Below are 27950 nucleotides of genomic sequence, written 5' to 3' on the forward strand. Positions count from 1 at the left end.
AGCAGCTCCTCAACTCCTCTCACACCACAGCCACTGGCACTGTGGGGGATTGGCTGTGGCTCACACCCCTCCCAGATGCTGGGTCTTGGGTACCAAAATGAGATCTGGCAGCCAAAGCCTCCCAAGCATCTTAACATGGCAGCACTGAGGCTGTGCTGCTGATCTAGGCCTGAAAGGGGAGGCTCACCAATGTACTACTAATAAACAATTCTCCAAAAGCAATATTTTAGTGTTTACTAACACACATGACTGCTTATATATTTGGAATTCACAATATGAAGTATGCAGAAACATACCATGCTGGAACTGCACAATTTTAGAATATTCCCTGTTTCTTATGTCACAATTGCTCATGATCAAGCTGTGAATAACCCTGATATCCAACTACACTGTACAATTAAAGTCATCCTTAATTACTGTTGCCAGAAATGAACAGTACCTCACAAGAAAGACTGCATTGGGGCAAAAACATGAAGTTGATTTTGAGACATCTTCACTTGGAAATGGCACTGTTTTCACAAAAGGAGTAAAAAAGCCGCATGGAAGAATGTAGACAAGTCCATTTCTAATGGCCTGCTGAGTTCTATTGATGCCAGGACTGACCTTGAGTCAATAGGTTTTCTGTCACCCGTGTCAGCTACTGACAGGCAGGCAAAAGCCCAGAGTGGCTTTGCTTACTGCCAGGCAATTACAAACAAGGTTAATCCCTCATAAATGTACTTCTTCTACTTGCAACAGGAGATTCCCAAAACCTACATTACCTTGTGGTGATCACTCCCTAAAACTGACATGCATCTTATTAAAATGTCATTATTCTGTACTCTTCAGCCTACCTCAAAAATGGTTTAAGCAATTCAGAATAATTCTTAAGGTTTTACAATATAATTAAAGCTGCATATTGAAAACACAACCTGGTTCAGCTAATCCTTATCACCATCTAGTTACTCACAGCATATTGACTTGGTTTGTTTTTAATGAATGAGAGGAAAATGCAGCTCCTGTATGATCTCTGGTTTGTTCTGCTCCCTTCATGTCCATTGTGTCCCTCAGCCCAGGCTGGAGCCACCCCTGGCACAAAGGAACCCAGCTCCCCTGAGACCCTGCCTTCAGCCCAGCTCCCACCCAGCTCTGCTGCAGCATCAGCTGCCTGGGGGAGTCAGCCTAAAAAAACCACCTTGCAGTGAAAGGACTACAGGTGGAGTTTGCAATAAAACCAGCCATTTCTTATTCTTCTCCAATGTATCAATAAAAATCAAGCTGCTGTTAGCTGTGAACTGCCCCCAGAGCCTGGCGGGGTACCAAAGCTGTCCCAGACACTGTCAGGGTACCAAAGCTGCCCCCAGGGACTGGCAGGGTACCAAAGCTGCCCTATAAAATCTGCCCCCAGAGACTGCCAGGGTACAAAAGCTGCCCCTAGGGATTGTCAGGGTACAAAAGCTGCTCTATAAAAGCTGCCCCAGAGACTGTTTCTAACCATCTAAAGAGAAAAGCTCATATTAGCCCTCCAAAAGCATCCCTTCAAGGCAAAAATGGATCCAAAATTGGATCAATCTGGCACAGTATCATGTGCCAGAACAGGTAACTTGGCAGATCCCAGGGGGATTTATGCCCCCACGTTGCCTTGCTGGCTGTTTTGGGAACAGTGCAGCAACCTGTGCTACCAATGCTACCAAGCACTCTCCTCCCAGAGAGCACAGCCACACATCAGCACAGTGCTCCACCCTCTGTGTGTGCTCCCACAAGACAGAAACTCTGTCTCTTTTGCATCTGAGTGATGATGCAATTATTATTTTGCATTATCATGCAGGCTGAAATAAGGGCCAAGCACTGCCAGATAAGCTAGCACAGACAATCCTATTTCACAGAACCCTGCTTTGTGCTTTTCAATACATTTTGACCAGAAAAAACCAGCAATCAGGCTTGACCTTACTCCCTGGAATCCAACAACAAAACCTCCAAAGAGGCCAATTGCTCAGGCCCCACTTCTGCTGCTGCTGCTACGACCAAAAGACCTCAAATGCAAACTCGGGCTGAGCAGCCCAGCACTGCTGCCTCAGCAGCCCCTGCAACACTGAACAGCAGCTGCCTCAGGAACCTGCCAGGAAAACACAGACCCAAGGGCTGCTGCCTCCTTGCAGGAGAAGGAAGCAGGAGAGCAGAGAGCCCTGAATGCTGCCCAGACAGACACAACAGCCCTCGGGCTCTGGAGCCTGCTGCCCTGCACACACTGCTGCTGTGTTAGTCATCACCAGACTTGCGTAAAGCGACTCCGAAGTATGAATTCCAGCTCCAAAGAAAAGTGACTCGATCCAATTTTATAATTTTGTGTTTCAGATCAGTGAAATCATGATATATTTGTATGGGAAAATACATTTTCCCCTCTCTTTTTGCCCTGTTTGCATGACCCTGTCATGCAATCTAAAATCAGGGAGAAACTCATTAACGAGTGAAACGATTTCATATTCTGATGCAGGCAATGTTTCAATTTCTACTTTCTAAAGGGAAGCTGAGTGAAATCAGTGCAGCAATTTCGTTCCTTGGCCTCATCTGCCACCTGGTGGAACAACCCGAGCTGGCAGAGAGCAGCACTTTACGGCTTTATGTTACAATAGGGGCCGCAGAACACAGGGAGCAGCACTTCATGGCTTTATATCATATATCACAATAGGGACTGGCAGTTCAGGGCTGTGGGGGCTGCAGGACGCAGGGAGCAGCACTGCAGCTGCCAGCACCTGTGCAGCTCATGCTTGAAAAGCGTTCTGCAGCTAAACCAACACTTCTACACACAGGGCAACTTTGAGTTGTGATAGTTCAGCCTATGAAACAAAACAGCTGCAAACTCCCAAATGTCAGAAATGGTCTCAGCAATTAATAACATTTATGAAAACCTCCTGAGCACAAGGGAAGCTCAGATTCAAAATCAGGACTTGCAGGCAGACACAAGATTCCAAACTGAGAAGCAAAAGAGATACTTTGGTACCTGCCTGCAAGTAGCTGGAAATGTCCTGCTGGTATGCCATAAAAATAAAGCAGGAAAGACAGAATTGGTCCAAGCCTCAGCTTCTGAAGCTATTGCACCCTATTTGGAACAGAATGTTTATTTTACATTCTGTTCAGAGCATTTTAGCAAAGCTGCCAAACCAGGAGAACCCAAAAGTAACTCCTATTTCCTCAGTGTGAAACTCTAACCCAAAAACACTTAACTGGGAACATAAACCCCATTACATTCCCCTGGCACGCATTTACTGAGCTCCTTGAAGCACTTTTGGAAAAGCCCCACTGAAAACCCCACTGAGAGAATGTTGGAATCTATAAAATTAGAGAGTTTTGAGAAAGTTGTGAAAAAGACAGGCTCTCATCACCAGTCACAGATGTTAATGCCTTGAAGTTTCATCTAAGCACAAAATGGAGTGTTTTTGTCCGCAAGTTCCATTCCACTGACAAGATGCTGCAGTGGGAGTGAAGATCATGGCAGAGTAAATGGGTTTTATGTGCCAGTACCATCCAGACCTCAATCCTGGTCACTGAATCACTGAATGCACCACCCAGCACTGTTCTCACACCCGGGCTCGTGCTGCCCATGGGGCACCGAGCACACAGGACAGTGTTTGTTACCAGGAGATGCTCAGGACCTTCACCAGAAGGAGAAGCATAAACCTCCAGCAGACAACAGAACCATCAGCACTTATTTTGCAGACATTATATTGGCCCACTTTCCTCATTAGATAAAACACTCCCACGATTCAAGCACTCAGAAAAATCTCAATAAAGCATTTGCCACTAGAGGAGGCTATTCCATAATTTTTTTTTCAATGACACACCTGTACCACCAAAATCCCAGTGGAGTATCTGCAAAATCATCACTACTGTTCTCCAGCTACTCCTTCTGTGCATTCCTTTGAAATCAGGAAATTCCTCAGTAACTGTATGTGTACTTCTTCTTGAGCCAGAGAAAAAACAAGTTCACAAAACCCAGAGAGTTCCTAACCTGGGTAATTTCTGTCTCTTTTAGCACAATGGTGTTTGTGCAGCTCTACAGGCACTGAAAGGGAAAATGCAGGTGATTAGGTTGAGGGCTTTCAGGGACTCTGCTAATCTGTAAATACAATAATCCTAGGCAGAGAAACGTAAGGTGGGTGACCCATTAATGTGGTCATATCATCAGCAGGTGCATCAATTTTCTTCACTATTTCCTATCTTTTTAAAAAGTCTTTTGAGCACCTGATCCTGATCTTCAGACCAGCAGGCTCCAGGTGACCAGATTTAGGATTCATTCCCTTGAAGAACTGTGTGGTCTTGCATTATAGCTCCACATCTGAACAGGACCAAATTTTGGAACATCCCAGTTTTCTAAGAAACAGATTTGCCCTTTCCAGTCTGGCTCTGTATACACTGATATTAAGGGAAACAGGCCAGGCCATTCTGCTGGACACATCTCGAGCTCATAAAACATCTGTGGTTGATGGTCCCAGAAATAGCTGCCCTTTCTCCATCCCCAGAACAAGCATATCCCAGAGGAGATCAGGGAGAATGGGTTGTCCAACAATCCCATTTTTGGTTGCATCCATCACAGGCTCCTGTACTCAGCGCAATGTTCTGTGCTGTTCATCTGGCTCCCAACACATAAACTCCAAATCTGACTCTGTATTTTTAAATATTCCCACCTCCACTTCCTGGGAAAAGAAGCAGTTGTTTAAAAAAAAAAAAAGTAATCTAATTTAATTACAATTTTTTAATTAAGGAGCTGTGTAACTACATCCTCAATTATAGTGGAGAGAGCTCTAACTCCACATCTCAGCATCAGAGGGAGTCCTCCTCCTGCTTAATTCTCTCTGCAAAGTCAAGGAGGAAAGTTGGAAGCACGGCTTTAGTGAACAGCATCCCAGCATTCAGTCAGCAGCATCAGAAAAAGGAGCAAGAAGAAACCCCAAGAACGTGTTCCTTGCTCTGCAGTGAACCCACAGCACACAGCAGCATCAAAGTCTGGTCCCTGTCCTCCTCCCTGTCCTGCCAGGCAGCAGCATCCCTGCAGCAATGGAGAGAAGATTCACACAGACACTCAGCTTCAGGGACCCTGGAGATCCAAAAGGGCTTCTCAGCCTCTAAAGCAGTTACCTTTTACACCGGGGCTGCAGGAACCCCCAGCCATGGGCAGAAGGCAGGAGTCAGAACTCTGGGTCCTGTGGCAATGCCTGGCACACACAGGCTCACCCTCTAAAGCAGTTACCTTTTACACTAGTGGCTTGGAGGAACCTCCAGCCAGGAGTCAGAGCTCTGGGGTCCTGTGGCAATGCCTGGCACACACAGGCTCACCCTCTAAAGCAGTTACCTTTTACACTGGTGGCTTGGAGGAACCTCCAGCCAGGAGTCAGAGCTCTGGGTCCTGTGGCAATGCCTGGCACACACAGGCTCACAGGAACCACGGGCAGGTGGCCCCAGGATGTGCTGCTCCCCAGTGCCAGCAGCAGGAGGGCACAGGGGCAGCCAGAGGGGACAGCCCAGCCTGGGCACCACAGCTGGGCCAGGTGCCCTTGCTAGGCATGGCCTGGGCTGTACCTGGGCAGTGCTGCAGGGAAGCAGGCTCAGCCTGGCACAGCTTTGGCACAGCACGGAACTTTAATGGGATTGTTACCCTGCCTCAGCTCCAGCACAGCACCTGCAAGAGATTTATCTTTGTCAGTCACTAGAGCAAAGTGCTCACTCAGGTGACACTGCTCACATTTCTCTGTACCCAGAAGCAAGAAGGGAATGGGGGAAAGTTAACTGGCCATTCATGGACGTTAAGCACCACCAGATGCCCTCAGGAATTCCAAACCATCATTCTGCAGCTCCTTGTGCTTTTGCATCAGTCGCTTTCCTACGTATATTTGACTCAACACACAGCGCTGACACGTTTTCCCAACTCTTTTCAACTTTAAGCCAGAGAACTGATGAAAATAAAGGTGAAAGGCAGATTACTATTTAGCTCTTGTGATGTCAATCTAACAGTCTTCTAATAAATGAATGTCACAAAATACTTATTACCAATTTTTTCGCAGCGGGCTGTGCCTACAGGAAAGCCAGGCTTTGTTTAATTCCACAGGGGAAGAAATCCTGGGATAGAGGAGGAAGGGCTGGTTCACTCTGGATTGTCCGTGGTGGCCACGTGAGGCTGTGAGAGCTGCAGCCCATGGGGACAGGGACATTGACAGAGACACACACAGGGACAGGGACACACATGGGGACACCCATAGGGACAGGGACACACACAGGGACAGGGACACTGAGAGGGACCGGGACATCCATGGGGACAGGGACACCGAGAGGGACACACACAGGGACAGGGACACACACGGGGACACCGAGAGGGACACCAACAGGGACAGGGACACACATGGGGATATCCACGGGGACAGGGACACCGAGAGGGACCGGGACATCCATGGGGACAGGGACACCGAGAGGGACACCAACAGGGACAGGCCCACCCAGGCATGCAGGACCCCTCTGCAGCCTGTACAGGGTGATCCATGTGCCAGGGCTGCTCCAAGGGGACACCACCTCTGCTTTCCCACCTGTGCCACTCTGAGATGAGATTTTCACAACCAGGCCACCGCTATCCAAGGTAACTTGAGAAACAGGATAAAACATCTGTCTTTTTTACGCTCCACTCCATGTTTTGCTGTGTTCTTGCAATCAATCTATGAAGCACCAGTGTTTGTTTTTATCCCTGGCTGCAATTAAACCTGCAGGAAACGTGACAAACACAACCTTCCCACAGGGATTATTGCTCTGCAAGCCACTGACTAACCACCAGATAAAACACCCAACTGACACCAGCATCCATGTTTCAAAAAGCAGGACTAGGACAAACGTCTTACAGTAATAATGTTAATTACACTGGTGGATAAAATGAGAAAAACACCCAGAGAATTCAGGGAGGGCTGCTAAGATCTGTAATGCTTAAATAGCCAAGTGCAATTAAAACTCACTCTTTAGTCATCAGCAATTTTGCATCGCCACTGTAGGACAGAAACACTGGAGCCAGTGCACTGTGACAAGGGAACAGATTTCTGCTGTGCTCTACAGCTGACAAGCCTGTATCTGTGGGATGTGTGACATTTAACGTGGTTTTTTAAACAGACTTGGCAAAACCAGACTGATGACTGTAACAATTAGAAGCCATTTCCCAAAGCAATTATTTATCTCAGCAGATCTATGGATCTGACCAAGAGAATTGAAATGTCAGGAGACAAAAGGGATGTCCAGGTGTGAGGAGGACACACCTGAGCAGCCAGGCTGTGTCTGTGTGGGGCTCTGGGGCTGGGGCACACCTGAGCAGCCAGGCTGTTGTTTGTGTGGGGCTGGGACACACCTGAGCAGCCAGGCTGTGTCTGTGTGGGGCTGGGACACACCTGAGCAGCCAGGCTGTGTCTGTGTGGGGCTGGGACACACCTGAGCAGCCAGGCTGTGTCTGTGTGGGGCTGGGGCACACCTGAGCAGCCAGGCTGTGTCTGTGTGGGGCTGGGACACACCTGAGCAGCCAGGCTGTTGTTTGTGTGGGGCTGGGACACACCTGAGCAGCCAGGCTGGGTCTGTGTGGGGCTGGGACACACCTGAGCAGCCAGGCTGTGTCTGTGTGGGGCTGGGACACACCTGAGCAGCCAGGCTGTGTCTGTGTGGGGCTCTGGGGCTGGGACACACCTGAGCAGCCAGGCTGGGTCTGTGTGGGGCTGGGACACACCTGAGCAGCCAGGCTGTGTCTGTGTGGGGCTGGGACACACCTGAGCAGCCAGGCTGTGTCTGTGTGGGGCTGGGACACACCTGAGCAGCCAGGCTGTGTCTGTGTGGGGCTGGGACACACCTGAGCAGCCAGGCTGTGTCTGTGTGGGGCTGGGACACACCTGAGCAGCCAGGCTGTGTCTGTGTGGGGCTGGGGCACACCTGAGCAGCCAGGCTGTGTCTGTGTGGGGCTGGGACACACCTGAGCAGCCAGGCTGTGTCTGTGTGGGGCTCTGGGGCTGGGACCCAGCCCAGGGCCCCCTGGATCTGCTCAGCCCCACTGCAGCACAGCCACCACCCCTAGCAGAGATCCTGCCCTCAGGAAAACTCCAGCCCCCCCAGCAAAGCCCAAGGTTTCAGCCTGATTTGCACGGACCCCTGGCAGCGAGAGCAGGCTGTGCATGGAGGGAAGGGCACCAGGCCCTGTGTCCAAGGGGCAGGGGCTGCAGTGACATCCCAGTGCCCTGGAGGGCAGGGAACGCTCTCCTGAGCCCAGCACTGCTGCTCTCCCAGCCCTGGCACCACCAGCCTGCAGGGAGGGCCAAACACCCACCCGCCACAGCTGCGAAAGGTGGGTGCCACTCACCTGTGCCACCCCTGCACACACAGGACAAGGCACCTGCAGCGTGGTACACTCAAAGGAAAATGAAATGTTCAGCCAGCACACAGAGACTGTTAACAGGGGGATCCTGTGGCCCCAGAGATGAGCCAGAGGGGAGAACTGCTTCATCATCTCCAGTGTCACCTGCTCGTTTCACTCAGCAAATGGTGGCAAGGAAGGGAAGCACTGGAAGTTTTACAAAATAAATACTCCCACAGCTGTCACCAGCTTCTGGGCATCCAGCTAAAAGGAAGCATTTGTTTTCAAATTGCACATTTCGGCTTGGAAGGGATGAAATGATCATCTTCATCATCAAACATTTCAATATTTGTAATATGGTAACATCCAGGAGCCACAATCAGGTCCACAAACTGAATCTGCCAGGGGATGGAGGCAGACATCCTGCTCCGAGCAGATAATTAGCATTAAACTGACAAATTACTGTTTCTGATATCAGTAACCTGATTTACATTGTGGATGGAAACACAAATAACAAGAGACAAAGCCCTGGATCATTCTGCACTGCTCTGCCTTTGCCTGCTGGAGTCTCACAATAAATGAATTTGCTGCACTGGAAGAAAGGCATATCTACTCTCAGCTGAAGGAGGAAGGGGTTGGTTTATAGTTTTGCTGAGTTTCCCTGTATCCTGCCTCTTTTTAGCCTATTTGCAGCACCCAGAGAGGCAGAGGTGTGATGGGCCAGTTCATAAGACATTTCAAAACACAGACAGAAGAATTCAATGCAAAAAAATCCACTTTCATTTTTTTATTTTGGCTAATTTAAGTATCTGCTACTTTAATTTTGGGTGAAATTTGGCTCTTTGTAAAGGTTGATTTTTTTACTTTTTTTTTTTTTTGAGCAGCTACAAATGGTGTTCAGTGGGTAAATCAGAATGAAAGGTTTCAATTTACAGGCATTTTCCCCCAAGACTTCTTCTCAAATTAACATTTGACCAAAATCAGGAGGGAGTCATTAAATGTTTTGGTTTCGTCCACCCTTCTGTCTAGGCACCCAAAATGACACAATAAACACAAACGAAGAGTTTTACTTGCATGAACATGCCTATAGTCAGGGAGTCAACACAGCTGCAATTACTGCTCCAGGTGAGCCCCTGCTTCGTTTGCATGGTGACATCCCCTCAGTCAGAATGAAATTCTGGGTGCTCCCAAAGTGCCCAGGTGCATCCCTCAGCCAGAATGAGATTCTGCATGCTGCCCAGGAGCGTCCCTCAGCCAGAATGAGATTCTGCATGCTGCCCAGGAGCGTCCCTCAGCCAGCCCGTCCGTCTCAGCAGTCCCAAAGCAGCTCCACAGGATGGCAAAGGGAGCCCTTGCTCCTGCCCCGAGCTGGGCACAGCTCTCAGCACCCAGAGCAGCAGAGCCACAAAGCTGCCCCTGCTCCCCAGCCCTTGGCACACAACAGAGGGACAGGGGAGCCAGCACAGTGGGACAATGTTCCTGCAGCCTCTCAGGGACGGGGAAAGCTCTGTGTCCTTTCTCCTGCTCACAACACACAGGCACTGCTCAGCAATCACGTTCCAGAATGGTTTTTGCACTATGCTCATTCATTGCAGATTTCCTGCTCTCCCAGCCTGTCAGGATTTCCTAGGAGCACACACCAAACATTGCACTGGATATTCTGCCTGCTGCTGTTTGATTTCCCCAAACCTGAGCCCTGAATTGGATTGCCAGCCTTGCCATGTGTCTTCATAACCAACCCAAACGATGTTCTGCTGCTCAGCCAACAGGGCTCCTCCTCAAGGGAGCTGCAGGGAAACGTCTGAAGCCTGCCATGGTTTGTATCTGCAAGCCTGAACTGCCCACAGGAACTGCCTGTGACACAACAGATGGAGGTTTATAGCCAGAGTAACTCCATCTCCATCACCATGGCCAGGACAGCCGAGGGAAAAACTCAGAGCTGAGTTTACAAACGAGTCAAGGCACAGTAATGAGCTCCCATCAGCTGAGATACAAGGTTCCTACAAAATAAGGAGCAATGCAGTGAATTGCTTCCTCTGAATTAAATAAATTGGATGCCATGCTTTTACCTCAAATTCCTCTTCTTCAATAACATTTATGCAAGAATATAGGAAGCATATTTTACTGTTACTTTCTTGGTTCAGCTTTTCTTCTCACAGCACTTACCACAGGTCACAGATTTAACTGCAGCACAGCAAAGGGGATGTCTCTGTCTACAAACCTGGTAATGGTGGGATAATTCAGCCAAACAACAGCTTAGAGATGTGTAAGAACTTGAATATTACCTAAAGGGCTCCACCTGCACTTGCTGTGATGGCTCTCAGCTGGCTGCTAACAACAGAAGTACAGGTTTATCCCTTATTTCAAACACTGAACACACAACAGGCCTGAGCTCTTCTCAGCTCTGACCTGCCCTGCACCTCAGCACCAGAACCATAATCAAAACAACCGGGACTTGAATCTTCAAGCACAACCTTTTTCTATCTGCACAGGACAAGTATAGCATCCAACAGCCACGTACCAGGGAATTTTCTGGTTTCTGCAAGGTTTATTTCTATCAAGAATAACAGGAAAATAACAGGAAAATAAAGGAATTACTACACAAAGTCAAAATGGAAGCCCACTTACCCTAAATACTAAAAAGAAGAGTATATGCATTTTTCACTAGATACCTCCTCTTCTTTTCTCTGCCAACTCTATCTGATACTATGAGAGTGGTTTAAATACTAAACCATCTGAATGTGAATCCCTGCCAAAAGCTAGCTGCAATTAATCTACAACTAGATATTTTGATCACTGGCACTTCCATGGAGACACAGATAGCAGAAGCCCAAGTACATCTCCAGCTATCCCCACGTGAACTTCAGTTTCTAGAAGACCCAGCTCAAATTCACTATATTTAACTGTGTGTTTACAGCAAAAAATGAACTCTGCATCAAAGTTTAGAAAACCAACGCCCAGCCTCAGATTGAACAGTCTTAAAATATAGTGCCAGAGTTGGAGTCTGAGAGAACTGAATTAGCAGATCTATCACCATTTCTGATCTCAGACCCATTTGTCTGCCAGCAGCAGGAGCACAGGGACAGAGCCTCAGCAGCCCCCAGGTTAAGCCCTCTGCCCCCCTGGGCCAGGGCAGCAGCATGCTGCAGGCAGGAAGGATCCTGGCCCCAAAGCATGGACTGTGTCAGGATGTTCTCCTCAGCTCAGCCGAGACCCAGCTCTGCTCTTACAGGAGATGCTGAATCAAACCCTCTTCAGGGCATCTGGCTTGACTGTGCTGCACAGGCTGCATCAGCAAGCAGCTAGAGAGCTTCCTTATTGAAAATTCTACATATTAAAAGTGCCAGAAAGGTAGCTTTGAGTCATGTTGATAAATCCTTGTTTAACAGCTGTCAAGGGAAGCTGACAGATTAGCCAGAGGGGGCTCTCTGGGCATGCAGCGCTCCCAGGCGGATCATGCACAGCAAAATGCAGATGTAAGGAATGATCACATCACAGAGCCAGGCAGCATCCTGTGTGCCCCCAGCACATGGAGATCAGCTGCCAAGGCAAGCCTTCACCGGGCCACACAGGCAGAGTGACCCCAAGCAGCACCTGAGGGGCCAGGAGCACCAAACCCCTGACTGTGTCCTGTCCCCCAGGAATGCAGCCACAGCCTGGCTCTGCAGAGCCCCTCACAGAATCCATCACAGAGCCCCTCACAGAGCCCAGGCTGTGCTGGCACAGAGCCCCTCACAGCGCCCACACATCCCCTGGTGCCCAGCAGGGCTCTCCATGCTGCTGCCAGTTACCCACAGCACCCAGCACATCCATCCCAAGCACAAAACCTTTGGCTCTCACACGGAGCACACAGCAAATCCCCATTTCTGCCCATTCTGCTGCTGCTGTCCTCCTGCACCTCCAAGGTCAGACCAGCCATCTCCAGAGTGGTTTTTGAGCAAGTACCTCTGTCCAACACTGGGATGCTTCCTCCTGTGCTGTATCTCTGCCACACAAAGCTCGTGGTCTGGCACACCAAAGGACTGAGGGCAGATGGAAAATCTGCAGATAAAATCTTTACAAACAGTACACAAATTCACAGCGGGTCATGCCAAAACCCCCTGATGTATAGCAAGCCTAATCTTCCTGAATAATTGTTTTCCTTCCCATCCCACACTGCTGTATTTTTCTCTATTTTAATTTATTTTAATAAAACATACATTTGTTTGGAAACAACATATATTATTGAGCTGTTTCTGGTTTAGAAAACAGAATCATTAACATGATATAGCACACAAGTGCATCTCTAGTTCGTGTTATTTTCTGCTTTGTCAGTTTGACTCAGTCTGTTCTAAATTGCACAAGCTATTTTAATGCCTTTTTTGCAATTCAAATCTGCATTCTGTAAGTATAGCTGAAAAGATAACAGTTCATTTTCAGTCTTGCACTCAAATCTGTTGAAGGAGACTTTAGCTGAATATTCAGTTATTTAAACTCTCTTTTTGATTATATTAATTTTAAAATAAATTTGCTTTAAAAAGCTAGTCAATGCAAAAAAGGTGAGGGTTGATTTGCAGCTTTTCCATGGGCCTGAAGGGTCCAGGAGGAGCAGGGAGATGGATGCTCCAGAGCAGTGAATGTGAATGGGGCTGGGTGAGTGGAACTGTCCCCAGCCTGTTGAGCCAGAGGAACAACGGCACCAAGGCTCCACCAGAGCACACCCCGTAAAAACACCCTTGGCAAGTCTGTTCCAACTCTCTGTGCTCCCTTGGCCACATCAGACTCTGCAGAAGAGTCTGCCTGTGCTTTGGGAAAGCCTATGCTTTGGGAAAGCCTATGCTTTGGGAAAACCTATGCTTTGGGAAAGCCTGTTTGCTTTGGGAAAGCCTGTGCTTTGGGAAAGCCTATGCTTTGGGAAAACCTGTTTTCACTGACGTCTCTCAGCCATCCCAGAGCTGCATGAAGGTGCAAAGCACCGAGCAGAATCAAACCAGCTCCCTCCCTGCCCACATTTCTGCTCCTTTGGCTGAAGCCTTGGATCTACTCATGAATCACAGAGCATTTTGTCCTAGTTTAAAGCGATAACTGTAAAAGAAATTTGTAATTTATATAAAACTGCCTTGGGTAATTATAATTTTCCTGACTCTGCACAATGCAGTGTTAGAAAATGACTCCATGCAGGGCCAAGGGAGAGCTGGAGTGGGAGTGCTGCTGAGGCAGGGCAGGGCAGAGCCTGCAGCCAGGGCAGGGCAGAACCCAGAGCAGAGCCTGCAGCCAGGGCAGCTTTGTTCTTGACACAACTAACCAAACCTGGTTTGTTCCTAACACAACTAACCAAGCCCGGCAGCCCAAAGTCCTCTATCCAAATGCCTTCAGAGATTCATGAGGCAAGAGGCAGCACAAGGTTCAGTAACTGCGGGACCGTGTTGGACTCACCCCGGGTTACTCTGCTGTAGCAGATCATGATGAAAACATGAATAATTGAGGAGTGCCCTGGCAGCAGCAGGGCTCCTGCTCTGCCCGGATTCCCAAGGCACCTGTGCATGCAGAAAGCTTTCATGTCAGGACTCCCATCTGACATGCAGGAGGCTTTATAAAAATAAAGTTTGCTTTTGAGTTCTGAAGCCATAAAAATATAATTAGCAGAAAAAGAGGGTCTAAGCAAACCTGCTTGGGCATTCATGTATTCAAAGTGATGTGTGCTTTGAGAGTCTCTGGAAGCAGTGACAGTGCTGTGCCCAGCCTGAGAGCTGCCCAACGCCCCCAGGCTGCAGGGACAGCCCAGTGCCAGCCCAAAGCCCCCAGTGACAGCTCAGTGCCACTGCCCTCAGCTGCCCTTCAGAGTGTGCTGAGCTCACCCTGCTGCTGCCACTGCCATGCCCAGTGCCCCTGGCACAGCAGGGACAGCTCCAGCCCCCCAGGAGAGCCCTGCTCCCAAACCTGGGCTTCCCCTGACACCTCTGCAGGGAGCTCTGGAGATCCTCTGGCAGCTTCCTCAGCTCTGCTCTCAGCTACATCACAACTCAAACTTCCACCTGGTATCAGTGGGGAAAAGAAAATTGCTTGTCTTGTGCCCACCAATTCCTGCTTCTCTGCAATAGTGGATTTTGGGTTTCTTTAGAAATTTCTGAGCCTCAAGGGCCATTTCTGTCCTGAGAGCTGCATTTCCCCCTGGAGCCTGCACTTTGCCTCCCCATCCCGTGGGTGAGCCCTGAGCACAGGGCTCAGAACCCTCTGCTCTCCCCTCAGCAGCAGCTCCATAACCCATTTCCCCCTGTCCCGCTGAACATGCCATTTTTCTCCAGTAAATTCTGGTTTCTTTCCCAGCCTCAGCCTGCTGCAGCCTCTGAGCACTCCCTGACTATGGAGTTCCTTACTTGTAAGCTCATTATCTTCCATTTATCTGCATTGAGCTCTGCTGCCCTGTTACAACCCAGGTACTCAAAATTAATCCCCCTCATGTATCAGATTAAATTGTTTCTCATTATCTGCTTGACTCTCAATTCAGTACCATTTGTAAAACTAAAACCTACTTTTCCATACTATTAATCAAGACTTTTTTGTGACAAAAAGCCACTGCATTGCAATCTGAATAATCTAAAGCAGTTCAAGCAATATTTCTCCTGCCAGCCAAACTCGCATGTTTCCATATTTCTCTTTTCCCTTCCTTTTGAAGTCCCTCTCTGTAATCAGCCCTTTGAAACACTAATTTAATGCATTTAGTGCACATTTCTCTAACTTGTATTGTCTCCTCATAGCTAAAGGTTCTCAGTGATCAATATTTTACACGATCAGGTCAATCACAGCATATGCAGCTGTTTTAGGAGACCTAATATAACAATTTCCTATTGCTTTTTAAAAATGGATTAACCAGGCAATTTCCTTACCGCTTGGTGGGCCACAACCATAGAGAGCACAGTTATGACCCTGGAGAGAGCACAATTCTCAGGTTATGGGTTAGACAAGAGCCAGGTTTGAGGAGACATCAGGGGAAGGTCTGATGGTGCTTCTGCTCTCTGACTCCAGAACAGGAACATTCTCAGAGGATGAATTTCATACTGCTGATTGCCAACCCTTCCACTGTATTTATCCACTCATAAAATGGAGAAGAGGAGAAATAAAAAAGATACATACTTGAAATTTAATTCTAGCATGGCTTTGGTCCAGAACAGAACAGCCTCAGTTTAATGTATGTTAGTTATCAAAAGCACTTCAGCCTGGACTGAAGGGCAGGTCTGTCTGTCTGTCCACACCCGAGCACAGGAGGGCTCTCACTGCCACCCCACATCTCCCTGGCATCATCATCAGAACTCTGAGACAAACAAACGGGTTTGAAATCCACTGACAACAACTGTGTGACCTTGGGTTCATCAATTCACTGGAAATAACTCCCTGCTGGGCCCCAGATGGTTTTTGGGGTAAGCTCAAAGCACACAAAGTGCTCGCTCCCCAAGGGCAGTGCCAGGGCTGCATTCCTGCCAGGGCTGGGGGTGTCAGAGATGCTCCTGCTCCTGTTCCCTTCCCACCTAAGGTTGCTTCCAGCCCACAAACTCAGCAGCCAAGGAGGAAATTACTCCAAACCACAGGAATTCCACTGACTTCTGAATTTCTGGGACAGAAGAGACTTCAGACGATATCTGTTTATGTGCCACAGAACTTGAACTGCCTGACTGGACATGCACACAGAAATATAACATTTGGCCATCCTCTACTTTCACCTGTGATATCAATGTTTGTTACCACTGAAAGAAATAAAGGAATTTCACTGGTTTTCATGATTTTGCTCTCCAGTTGGAAGATTTTCTTTAGAGAAACCAAATTTTTGTCCAGGAGAAATCAGTTTTAGTCCAAAGAAAGATAAATTTTGGGTTGAGGACAATGAAAAGAGTAAAATCCTGCATCAACTATTAACATAATAAATGGCTTTTAAAAATAGCACAGATGGAGTCCTCCACTTCAAACAGGGCAATGCCAGTGCGAGCAAGGGGCATCATACAAAAAATAACAAGTCTCATTATTACAAGATGGACAAATCAGATGTCCACTCTCCCAGACTCTTAACACTGCTGCCACTAGATTTTTAAAGACCATAAATAAGCCCAAAACTACTTGTGAATTTGCTCTGCAAATCAACTGCAAGAAGTGTTCTACTTTGATCCTTCCCTGGAGTCCCATCCTAAATCAAAGTATTACAACTTAATCTTTTAACAAGTTTCCTTTCTAATGAACCTGCAGCCCTACAAGTCTCTTGAGAAATCTGATGTGTGAGTTTAGGTTTGCATGTTTTTCCTTATAAACTTTGAATTGTATATTATTTAAAAAAATAAATCCAAGGATTTGTGCCCTTTAAAGTAAGCGTTCATCAGCTCCAGGAGACTGGAAAGGTGCCAGAATTTTCCTGGGCTTTCCTCCCCCTTGCTGTCCCCGCCTCGCAGCCAGAATGTTTTCTCCAGAGCTAAACAGAAAGGGACTTCAGAGCAACAAGAGCCAGAGCTCAGACGTGGACCCAGAGGGAGGGAGAAGGGCTGGTGAAACAGAGGTCACACAGAGAGACTGCTAGAATTAACCAGGGGATGAAGGTGCAGAGTTTGGCGCCTGAATAAGAAACAGCTCCTGTAGGAGAGCACAGATAAATATAGAGCAGCTCTGAAGGCACCAGTGCCTTTCAAAGGGATGTGATGGAACCTCTGGGGCAAACTGAGCCCAGCATTCCAATAAATAAAATCTGGCCAAGGACTTACAAAGGAAAGTGTTGGCACGTGTCCATCTCAACACCATCCTGCTGGAAAGGAGCTGACTTTAAAGGCTGGCAATGAAAGTGCTAAAAAAGCCCAACTCCAAACCACACCACTAAAAATCCTGGCAGGAGTGTTGGGTTTGGGTGTTTTACTATGTCCTTTTGAGACATTCGGTTTTAAAAGGCACCTTTTCAATTCTGTTGAGACGGTACAAATCCTGCTGCAGGAGAGATGACATCAATAACAAATGGTCACAGGGCTGCCTGTGACTTTCCTCAGTCTCCTGGATTACACTCATGTTTCCATTTGCATGTGCAAATTAAAGAACCTGCCATAAATACACCTGATCAAACATCAATTGGCAGCACTCTACAGAAGTCAATGTACTTCATTAAATATACATAAGGATATCAAATCTAATGGCGTGCTGGAATGCACTGTTTGGAGCATTAAACACAGCCATGCATGAAATGCTATGAGCAGGGCTGTGAAGGTGGGGCTGGAGCACAGCTGGTGCTCAGTTCAGGGCTCTGACCCCCTCACAGGAACACCCCACCCTCCTGAATGAAGGAGATGCTCCTCAAGGTCCAGCTGAGCCACCTGCCTGCTTTGCTCTGCACATCTCCTGTCCTCTCAGGTAACTTCTCCCACTGGGAGGGTCCATCCAGGCTTCAGCTCCTCCCTACACTGAGTCCTCAGCTCAGGGATCTCTGCCTCAGTCCTGGATCCCACCTGCAGCCACCAAGTTCATGCAAAGGCAGAAGCTCGCCTGTGACACCACCACCTTCTTCCCCAGCACCAGACTCACCTGCTCCCACCTGAACCTCTCCTTCTCCATGCTTTAGAGTCCACAGGCTGCCTTCTCCTCCTTGGTGCTCTTCACCTGTTCTCCTGGCATTTCTGTCACTCTGTTCCACTCATCTTCCCTCCTGATGATCAGCCTGTGTCCTACTGACTGTTATTTCACTGCACATACCATGAAATGCACTACACCCAGTTCTTTTCAGTTAGAACAGCAATTTCCCGAACATGCTCCTTTGTTATTAGTACAAAGATCAGCAAAATTTCTCGCTATTTTTACATTTATCTAACTTAATATCCAAGTGATTAAAGAAACCTCCTACTTGCATTTGGCAGCTCAAGTCCCATTTAAATTTCTGCTTACCACTGGTTTTACAGCATATTTAATCTAAGTTTATCATAAAAAGGCCAGCCCCAAGAACTGCACTGGATTAATGCTGACAGCTCGTCATTAGAAAGGAAGATCTTATGTGAAGCTTAAACATTTTCTACTAACAACATCCTGCAAACACTAGCAATATTTGAGGGCAGTTTTGCCACTTGTCTGAAATGAGAAAATGATTGCACTTACCAGAGAGAAGAGCAGCTAGAAAGCAAAACTTGGTGGTTAATTACTGACTCCACCAAGCTGAAGCTGTGGAGGAACAGAAACAGGGGCAGGCACCAATTAAGCAAAGGTGCACAACTGAAATTCACTCTGCATTTTTAACAACTCCTGCAATTAAGTGTTAATTTGTCACCTGTTGCAAAAATGCAAACTCCTGGGACTGTTCAGAGGAAACAGAACAGAGGGTTCTCTTTAGGGAGCAGTGGCAGTCACCACCAGGGTGGTTTGTGCTGTTAAAGCCTTTCTCAGAGGGTGGAGCAGTCAGCACCTGGTGCCCTGCACAGGCTCCTCTCCTGCAGCACCAGAGGGAGCTGGGAGAGCCTCCAGAGCAGGGATGTCCATGGGGACAGGCAGAGGACAGAACACCCCCAAGGCCACCAGCCCCCATGGCCTGATGGGGATGCCCCATGGACGGGGCAGTGCCAGGCAGCCGTGTGGGGCAGCCCTGCTCCTCTGGGGCACAGACCCTCCCAGCCCCCAGAGAAAGCCTCAGGGCCATCCTCTAACCATGGCAGCTCCAGCCCAGCGAGAGCAGCCCGAGCTCCTCCTCTCACCCAGGTAACCCAGGACAGCAGCAGGACTGACCCTGGAGAACTCTGCTGCTCATTCTGTGCCCTCAGGGCAGCAGCTGCTGATGGGGTAAGAGCAGAAAGGCCTGAGTTAGGTGTGGGCTGAGCTAGCCCTGGAACTGGAAAGCACAGACAATTACCTGAGCTAATTACCCCTGAGGTGAGCAGTTCCAGGCACAGGTGTGGGGCAGGGATCTCTGCTGCTCCCTGCCCTGGTCCTCCTGTCCCTGCTTACCCCGGGCAAGGACAGAACTCTCCAGCAAAGGCTGGGGAGTGTAACTGATCCTGCCCTACAGAGCCAGCCTAACCCAGGACAGCACGGGACATCTGCCATGGTCCTTGCCCAAAGGCACCCTGTGCTTGGATGGCACACACACTGCCACTGGTAAAGTCTGTGCAGAAATTCTGATGGGCTGTGAGGCTGAGCAAGGGACAAAGAAAAACCTTCATTATTAATAAAGAACTACATCTCCTGATTTCAAATGAGGACAGGCTGAAGAACCAAGTCTGGTGCTTTCTCAGGAGAGTCATGGGATGCAAAAGTAGCAAGACAAAGGCCTTTCTCCATACAAGGAACACTCTTTGAAGATCTCAGAGTCCTTTAAAGATGAGATGAGAAAAGAATATCAGGGTGACTCATTTGGTCTGAATGTCCTACTTCAGCTATGCTAAGTGCCAGATACTGTCTCCATAGTGAATATTTACTTTGAGATTAGAACAAAATAGCAAGAGGCACAGATAAAAGACTTCTCTCAAACAGTATACAGGTAAGGTAAGGTAAGAGACAGCATTTCTTTTTGGGTTGCCATGACCTGTTCAGGGGTAAGGCCAGGTCCAGTTTGAGAATGAAAAATCATTATCTTGAAATAAAAATTCTACAACTGCTCCTAATGCCATTACTGACTTAGACTCTTCTGATGCAACAGAGAACAAATCTGGCTAACAATGCTCTACTCACAGCTGCACCTTTGAATTCTACCACCAGGAAACCCAGTTCAATAACCCATTCCATTATTGGCTACCTTTATTATTGACATTTCATCTCCATTTCCTCCAGCCACACTATTCTTAGCTGAGTCTGGCAAACAGACCAAGGTCTGCAGGCTCTTTCCTGGACTGAGGTGTGTGCACAGGGAAGGATCTGCCCAGACCCTTGCACAGGTAACAGTTCAGTACCTAGAGCTCAGGTGATTCAGCAGGCAGTGCTGCTGCTGCTCCTCCTGGTGAGATGTCCAAGTGATGATGATGATGATGATTATCATTCTCTTCTCTCTTTATAAGAGGAAACATTACATTTCTCTGCTGCTCTGACGGACTTGCATGTTCAATCATGAACCACTGCAGCAAAAAGGGCCACATTACTGCTGAGGGAGTGAGAAAAGAAATCAAACTGAACCATGTGAGGGGGTTCTGATCTCATTTGCAGACAAGTAAATATTGAGTAAATCTTGGATTTGGGTGGAATTACTCTGGATTTGTACTGGCTGAGCCTGAACCTGAGTCAGGCCCAGCCTGTGTTCAGGTAAGCTCATTAAACACCTGCCAACCCCTGGGACTCTGCTGGGAGCACTCGTGGTTAAAGTTAATCTCGTGCTTAAAGGCTTTGGAGATCAGGGCAGAAGGCTCAGCCAGGGACAGGACTGAGCTGCTGCAGCAGGAGCCACCCCTGCCTCCCAGCCCTGCAGCAGGAGCTGCCAGGTCACCCCTGCAGGCAGAGAGGTTTCTCGTGGGGGCAAGCACAGTGTGCTCTTATACTGTATACTTTTGTATTATACTGGTGGCGTCAGAGCTTCAGAGCTCTGCCTTTTGGTCCCTGTGCCTCCCTTCAGACCATCCTTCAGTGCAGATACGGTCCCACAGCTGCAGCAACTGCTCGTGCACCCAGACAGGCAGGGTTTGAGAGTTTCCCTTCATTCAGCACTGGAGCAGGCTGAGGCATTGCTCAGCTGCTGAGTGCCAGAGCCTGGAGACGAGGTGGGAGCTCCATGTTCCCCACAACAGCGCCTGAGAGGGGCAGGCAGAAGCAGAACCAAGAATGAGGTTTTGCTGAGGGAAAGGGAATGAGGAAGGCAGGGGTGCTGCAGGGCCCAGCACCAGCCAGCAGCAGCAAACTGCCCTCTCTGGGAGGGGCAGCTCTGGGACAGAGAGCTCAGCTGCAGCAGCAAAGGGTTAATGGCAAGGGCAGACACCAGGTCTGCTTTCCATGCTCTGCAGTGAGGAACAGGGAACAGCACCTGTGAAATGTGCTTAGGGCAGCATCACAGGGCACCCCTGCACGGAGCTGCACTGAGAGGCTCCAGGTGTGAGCAGCAGTGAGGGGCTCCAGGTGTGAGCAGCAGTGAGGGGCTCCAGGTGCGAGCAGCAGTGAGGGGCTCCAGGTGTGAGCAGCAGTGAGGGGCTCCAGGTGTGAACAGCAGTGAGAGGCTCCAGGTGTGAGCAGCAGTGAGGGACTCCAGGTGTGAACAGCAGTGAGGGGCTCCAGGTGTGAGCAGCAGTGAGGGGATCCAGGTGTGAGCAGCAGAAAGGGGCTCCAGGTGTGAGCAGCAGTGAGGGACTCCAGGTGTGAGCACCATAAAGGGGCTCCAGGTGTGAACAGCAGAAAGGGGCTCCAGGTGTGAGCAGCAGTGAGGGGCTCCAGGTGTGAGCAGCAGTGAGGGACTCCAGGTGTGAACAGCAGTGAGGGGCTCCAGGTGTGAACAGCAGTGAGGGGCTCCAGGTGTGAGCAGCAGTGAGGGGCTCCAGGTGTGAGCACCATAAAGGGGCTCCAGGTGTGAGCAGCAGTGAGGGGATCCAGGTGTGAGCACCATAAAGGGGCTCCAGGGAGCACCAGAAGCAGGGGCTGGGGGAACCTGGGGCTCAGGGAGGTGAGCTGATGCTGAACCTGCTCACTGCTGTCCCACTGCCACGGGGCCTCTCTCCATGTCCTGGACACTGTGCCTGTTCCTGGGATTCCTCGCTGGAACACAAAGTCATTTTTAATTCTGAACAATATGCAAAGTTCAAAAGCCTCTCACAATTCTCTGATTCCAAACACAGTTCTCCTCACCCTTCTTTCCTTTTCTCCTCTAAAATGCAGAAATATGCATTACCATAGTGAAATGAGGGAGCAGGGCTAATAGGGCTGATTGGTCTAGAAGAGAAGGATGCCATCAGAGTGCCAAGTGACAGTGCTCTCAGTGGTGACACGAGGCTCAGAGCACCCAAGGGACACTCTGTATTACAGCATGAAGGCTCCACTCTCTGCTGCTGACACAAGTGCCGGTGCCAGGGAGCAGGGCAAGGGGCAGCCCCCACACCAGGTGCCTGAACACCTCCCTGTGCCTCACCCCAGCACTGCCAGGGATGAGAGAACAAGCCATTGTCAAGGGCAACCACAGAGCTGCTTGTTTCACATTAGCATCCTTAACATTTTCTATCTAATCAGATTTCCTGTTGGTTGAGGAAAGCTGCCTTCCTCCTTACCAGCTGCTATCCCAGATTGCCCTCTCCCCATCCCCAGTACGTATTTTGCCATGCTTGTCTGCTTTTCTGTGTAAAAAGGTTATGTATGCCTGGAGGGAGACTAAATGTTACCAAAAAAAAAGAAAAAATAGAAAAAGGCAAAAAAAAATCCCCCATGAAAACAGAACTATGGGCAAGTGTCCAAGACTCCTGACTGTGTGACTGTGACTAACCAATGGCTGTTTTTAAAAACATTTCTCATTTTATTCCCTTCCCTGGATGTAATAATACAACTCAAATTAGTTTTCCAGGAGCTGACTCCTTTTTATGTAACCATGTTTTATACAGATAGCAGCAGCAGCTTATGTTTAAACTATTTAAGAGAACAAATAGCTGCAAAATGTACTTCAGATGGCCCTTCTCCTGCTAGCAGTGTATTCCTGGCTTGAGGGAAGCTACAAAAGCACTCTGTGTTTTGCTGCTGCTGCTGGATGCAATTGTAAACAATGCCCAATGCCCAGAGGAGCAGCATCCAGGTAAAGGGGTCAGCTCTGCTTGTTTTACTGCCTTGCATTGCAGACTGTGGCAGGACTCTGAGAACACAAAGCTGGGCAGATGCAGAACACAGCAGCAGCTCAGCTCTTACCTGGTCCCAGGTTTCCCAGGCATCCCCTGCTGCCACGGGGCCCAGGGGACACCTCCACCCCTGGGAGATCTCACCATTGGGATGCCCATCTCTCCTCCTGCCTCCCACCCTGCAGCGCTGGCGGCAGCCACTGGCCCAGGACCCTCTCTGTGTCCCCCAGGCTGGCACCCAGGCCCTGGAGCTGCTTCCTGAGGTGCACCTGGGGCACGGCCAAAGGAACAGAGATGATGCTGCAGGCAGGCAAGGGGGTGTGGGGAGAAGAACAGGAAACCAAGGCAGATCAGGAAACATGGATCTCATTTTCTCATTCCACGTTTGCTTTTAGGAACAGGCCCAAGAGATGAGAATTGATGGGCCACCAGGCTCAGACACCAGTGTGATGTGGCATTCAAGTCTCTCAGCAAACAGCAGAACTCCCCAAACACCCCTACCAAAAGCCTGGAAAATCTTTTACCTGGTGTCATCCTTCCTGCCTAGGGAGTCCAAATCCTGAAGTGATAAATGAGGCTCCCCAAGCACCACCCCTGTATGAAAGTGGTTAAAAGGTGCAGAGAAATCCATCATCTAAACAAGAGAGTTGCACAGTTAGAAACATGCAGCCTTTGCTCTGTGTTCCCATGCCATTACTCAGCAGATTAAAAAGGCATTTTTGTACTCTGTGTGGAGTCTTCCAAGTCTGCAATTTTTCATAAAACCTCCATTATGACATTTCACTTGGAGAACTTTGCTAACAGCTTCCTGGTTGTCACACTTTCCAGTACCTTCAAAAATGTGTAATTTGTGCCACAGTAACAAGTTTAAACATTCCTTTTCCTTTATCCTATCAGCACAACTGAGCTGTTAACTGCTGGGCTCACACTGGAAGGGATTTCTGCTGGGATTTGTTTCATCCACTCCATTAACTTCCACGGACTGTGGAAAGCACAGTTCAGATCACCTCACTATGAACATTCTTCAAGCTTCATGCCAACAAGCCACTGAGGATGGCACACATCAGTCTTTCAGGGGGTCTGGTACCACTTTCCAGGCAATTCACAGATTCTGAAGGAAAAGATAAATGCAGCCCAGGCAACCTGAGCTGCAAGAGAGGCCAAAAGGATTCCTGGTCAGATGTTCTCCCTCCATGCTAGAGACAACATCTGCCAGAGAAACACAGAAATCACACCCCAGCAAAGGCTGCCACCCCTCAGGTGGTCACAGGCCAGCCAGTGTGGCCATGGCTCCTTGTGCCTGTCTGGGAATGCAACACTCCTGGAGAGGACGAGGGACACACAAGGAACAGACATTCATCCTTGGGCACGGCAACAGAGGATGGCAAGCCTTCCTTCAGAGCCAGATGTTTTCCTGGGAATGAGCCCCAGTGCCACGTGCCATGGAGGAAATCCTGTCCTGGGAACAAATGAGCACCAGTGCCACGTGCCATGGAGGAAATGCTTTCCTGGGAATGAATGAGCGCCAGTGCCATGGAGGAAATGCTTTCCTGGGAATGAATGAGCACCAGTGCCACGTGCCATGGAGGAAATCCTGTCCTGGGAACAAATGAGCACCAGTGCCATGGAGGAAATCTTTTCCTGGGAATGGATGAGCACCAGTGCCATGGAGGAAATCCTGTCCTGGGAATAAATGAGCACCAGTGCCATGGAGGAAATCTTTTCCTGGGAATGGATGAGCACCAGTGCCACGTGCCATGGAGGAGGGGGTAACACAGCTGCTGCTGGAGCCAGACACTGCAGATTCACGGAGAACACAAGAAGAGCAACTCTTGGCTTCCAGGAACACCACGGCCACTCTGATGCTCCCAGGTCTTCCCTCAGCCTGCACTGGGCCAGCCTTTGCCACGGGTCCCACATTCCCCAACACTGAACCGAACTACGTCCCCCGGAGACTCTGCAGAGAAAAGGCCCAGCACTGCTCTGCTTTCCTCGCTGCTCCTGGGCAGGCTCTGGGCTGGCAACTGGTGGTTTATTCACTAAAGGATCAGCCCAGCCAGGAGCCAGCCTTCTGCAGCAATCCAGCTCCCAGTGTAGGCTGCACTGGAACAGGCACGAGCTTCTCTGGAGTTCCACACAGCACACGGAGCATTCACACACCGCATGTCAGGGATGGCAGCTGTGGGGCCCAGCTCTCCTTCGTGCTCCTGGCCATGGAATCTTCCTGCTCACCGCGGGCTGAGCACCTGTGGCAGCTCAGGTGCCATCATCTTCCCAGAGGAGCTTGTCAGGAACAGTTCTGGGCTCCGAATTCACTCACGAACGACACAAACCCTGACAGATGACACGGAATCCATGACGTCTGCTAAGCCAGGAGAGTGCCACAGCAGTCACCTGTCCTTCATCCTTACTGAGTCATGAAATCACAGCTTCTGTCAGGGCAGCCCAGGACTGAGAGGACAAATGGACCTTCTTCAAACCCCGACTTTACCATTCAGTTACATCATCACTGGAACAAGAAACCTCCCCCCAAGCCTTAAACCACAATGTGTATTGAATTAATATTTCTGGTGAGATGATAAATGCTATTTTAACAAAATACTTTTATTTTAAAAGACACAAATCTCCCAGAGGTCGTGCAAAGAACATTCATGCAAAATTTGGAGAATGTAACAGAAGAAAGCAATTGACTGAAATATTTTGGGCTAATAGTGACAGCTCAGGAACTGATGCCCATCATTACAGAGAGAATAATACAACTGATTTGTGATAAGAACTCCAACCTGCTCACTCTGCTGTTCCTGCAGACTCGATTGTGGCAAAATCCAGCCCTGAATATTTCATCTTAAAACACTTCTACCAGCAGTAGCATTATTTGTCTTGGCAGATACTGGAGCTTATGCAAAAAGTAAAGGCTTACCACGTGGAATATGAAGCAGTAATGCAAAACACATATAGAACAATAAGAGAAAGTATTAAAAAATGAAATTAAAAATAGCTTAATCTTATGCACACTAGATGAACAAGATATACCTCCTTGGCAATTTCATATCAGTAAACACAGCATGAGGAGAGACCATACCTTTGCTTCATCTGAAAAGGAAAACAATCTACTTTTTTTTTTTTCTGCTCTGCATGCATTTCATTTCCCAAAATGCAACCAGGCGTGCATTACAGACAAAGTTCATCCTGCTTCACCCAGAACAGCTGCCATGAGCATTCTCTAGCACTATGCAGAAGCCTTATGGAGTGCAAGGTGCTGGGGCCAAGCCGAGTCTGGTCTGAGTGCCAGGCTTAGAGCAGAGTGCAGCTCCAGGAGTCACTGCAAAGAACCTGGGAGCTGATGCCTTTGAGGAGCAAGCAGCTTCAGGCAGCCAAAAGAAAGGGCAGTGTTAATGGTGGGAGCTAAACAAACCGAGTTTACTGGAGGGAAAGCAGCGCTGCCTCCGTCCCAGAGGGCTCCCGTGGGGCTCAGCCGCAGTGTCCTGTGGGCATCAGACAGGCAAGCAAGGGACAGTGCACGGCTCCCCCCACACAGCCTGGCACACACAGCACACACAGGGAGAGGGAACCCCACAGACAGAACATGGACCCAAAGTGCACAAACCTTCCGGCTCTGTGTTCTCTTTGAGGTGCACTTGCTTCAGAGGGCAGCAGAAGATTTCGTGACACTTAGCACGAAAAGGGGACTCTTTTTTCTTTAATTCCGCAGATTGGATGGAATCTTGCCGTAACATAATGTACTCCTGAGTGCCAGGGGGAGCGTCATCCATAACTGTGTCACCACACAACAAAATAACTCAGGTTAGAGCCTCAGGAAACGACCCCGAGAAGCAAATCAACTACAGAACGTCAGGGTGGGGAAAGACAGAGGGCAAGAAAGGGTCACAGGAAGGAAAATAAACCGTAAAGTGTAAAGGATCTTAGTCATGGTGGGAAAAAACATTCACTTTTATAAACAATGCTTCTCATAAACCTCCACAGTTCATCCCTTTTATGCAGCTTTGATAAACAGCAGAACAACACCCGCTCTGAGCAGCAGCACAGCTCCTCCTGCATTTGCTTCATCCTCCCCTAGCACCTGTACCCATTCTGCATGCACACTGGGGGAAAAGCAAACCCAGTCCTGTGCTTTCATGGCCCGGCACAGGCAATTCTGCACCAACACCCTCCACACCTGCAGGAACCCGCTCCCCAAAGCACCAAGGACACGCCTTTACCAGCACACGGAATTACACCCCATCCCTCAGAGCACGGATAATCCAGTGACATTTTCAACAGATAGAAGTGCAGATGTACAAAGAGAAAGCACATTAATCCTTCTGATGGTTTTCTTGTAAAACAGCAAGTAGTTTTTAAAGCTGATCTTATAAATCAATACTGCCATTAATAATGCAGTCTGAAATGTTTCTGAATGGGGTCAGACTATTAAATGGCAAAAAGATAAAATATATAGCATAAAGAAAGTTCCAGCTACCTCAAACTATTACATTACCAGAATGAATTGAAACCCTTTTCCACTATCTAAAAAAATAAATCCTTAATAACAGAGATAGTGAAATTCCTCAGCTCACAGCTTCAGGCACAGATCATCACCCACGAACAAAAATTAGCTGCTTTTTCACAAGACAGCCTCCAACCACCAATTGTTATTTACAGTGTAACACAGAGATATAAAACCATACCCAAAACCAAACTTGGATTCCCCAAACCTACGTGAAAAAAACAAAAATTAAAAAAAAATCCAAGAATTTCAGCAATGAGAAAAGTAACTACTGACAGGCTAGTCTAAAACATGCACTGGCATGCACTAGGTAAGTTTATTTGGTTCTCAAACTGATGGCCATTAATTCTAACAATTTAACTGCTTCCTAAATATCTGCCAACACATGGACATC

General features: G+C 48.6%; 1 protein-coding gene across 2 annotated transcripts in view; it reads right to left on the bottom strand.

The window, feature by feature from the left end:
• The window catches only part of FGF13 (fibroblast growth factor 13), a 194121-nt gene that overhangs the window by 58166 nt on the left and 108005 nt on the right, over positions 1 to 27950 (bottom strand). Inside the window, exon 2 of one of the 2 annotated variants that reach the window (XM_058032604.1) lies at positions 26660 to 26827. The exons of the other annotated variant lie outside the window; for it this stretch is intronic. Within the exon in view, the coding sequence (XP_057888587.1) occupies positions 26660 to 26827 (168 nt within the window). The remainder of the gene's footprint in view (positions 1 to 26659; positions 26828 to 27950) is intronic. 2 annotated transcript variants of the gene reach the window in all.

This window comes from Melospiza georgiana, chromosome 12 (assembly GCF_028018845.1).
Source record: "Melospiza georgiana isolate bMelGeo1 chromosome 12, bMelGeo1.pri, whole genome shotgun sequence".
NCBI lineage: Eukaryota > Metazoa > Chordata > Aves > Passeriformes > Passerellidae > Melospiza > Melospiza georgiana.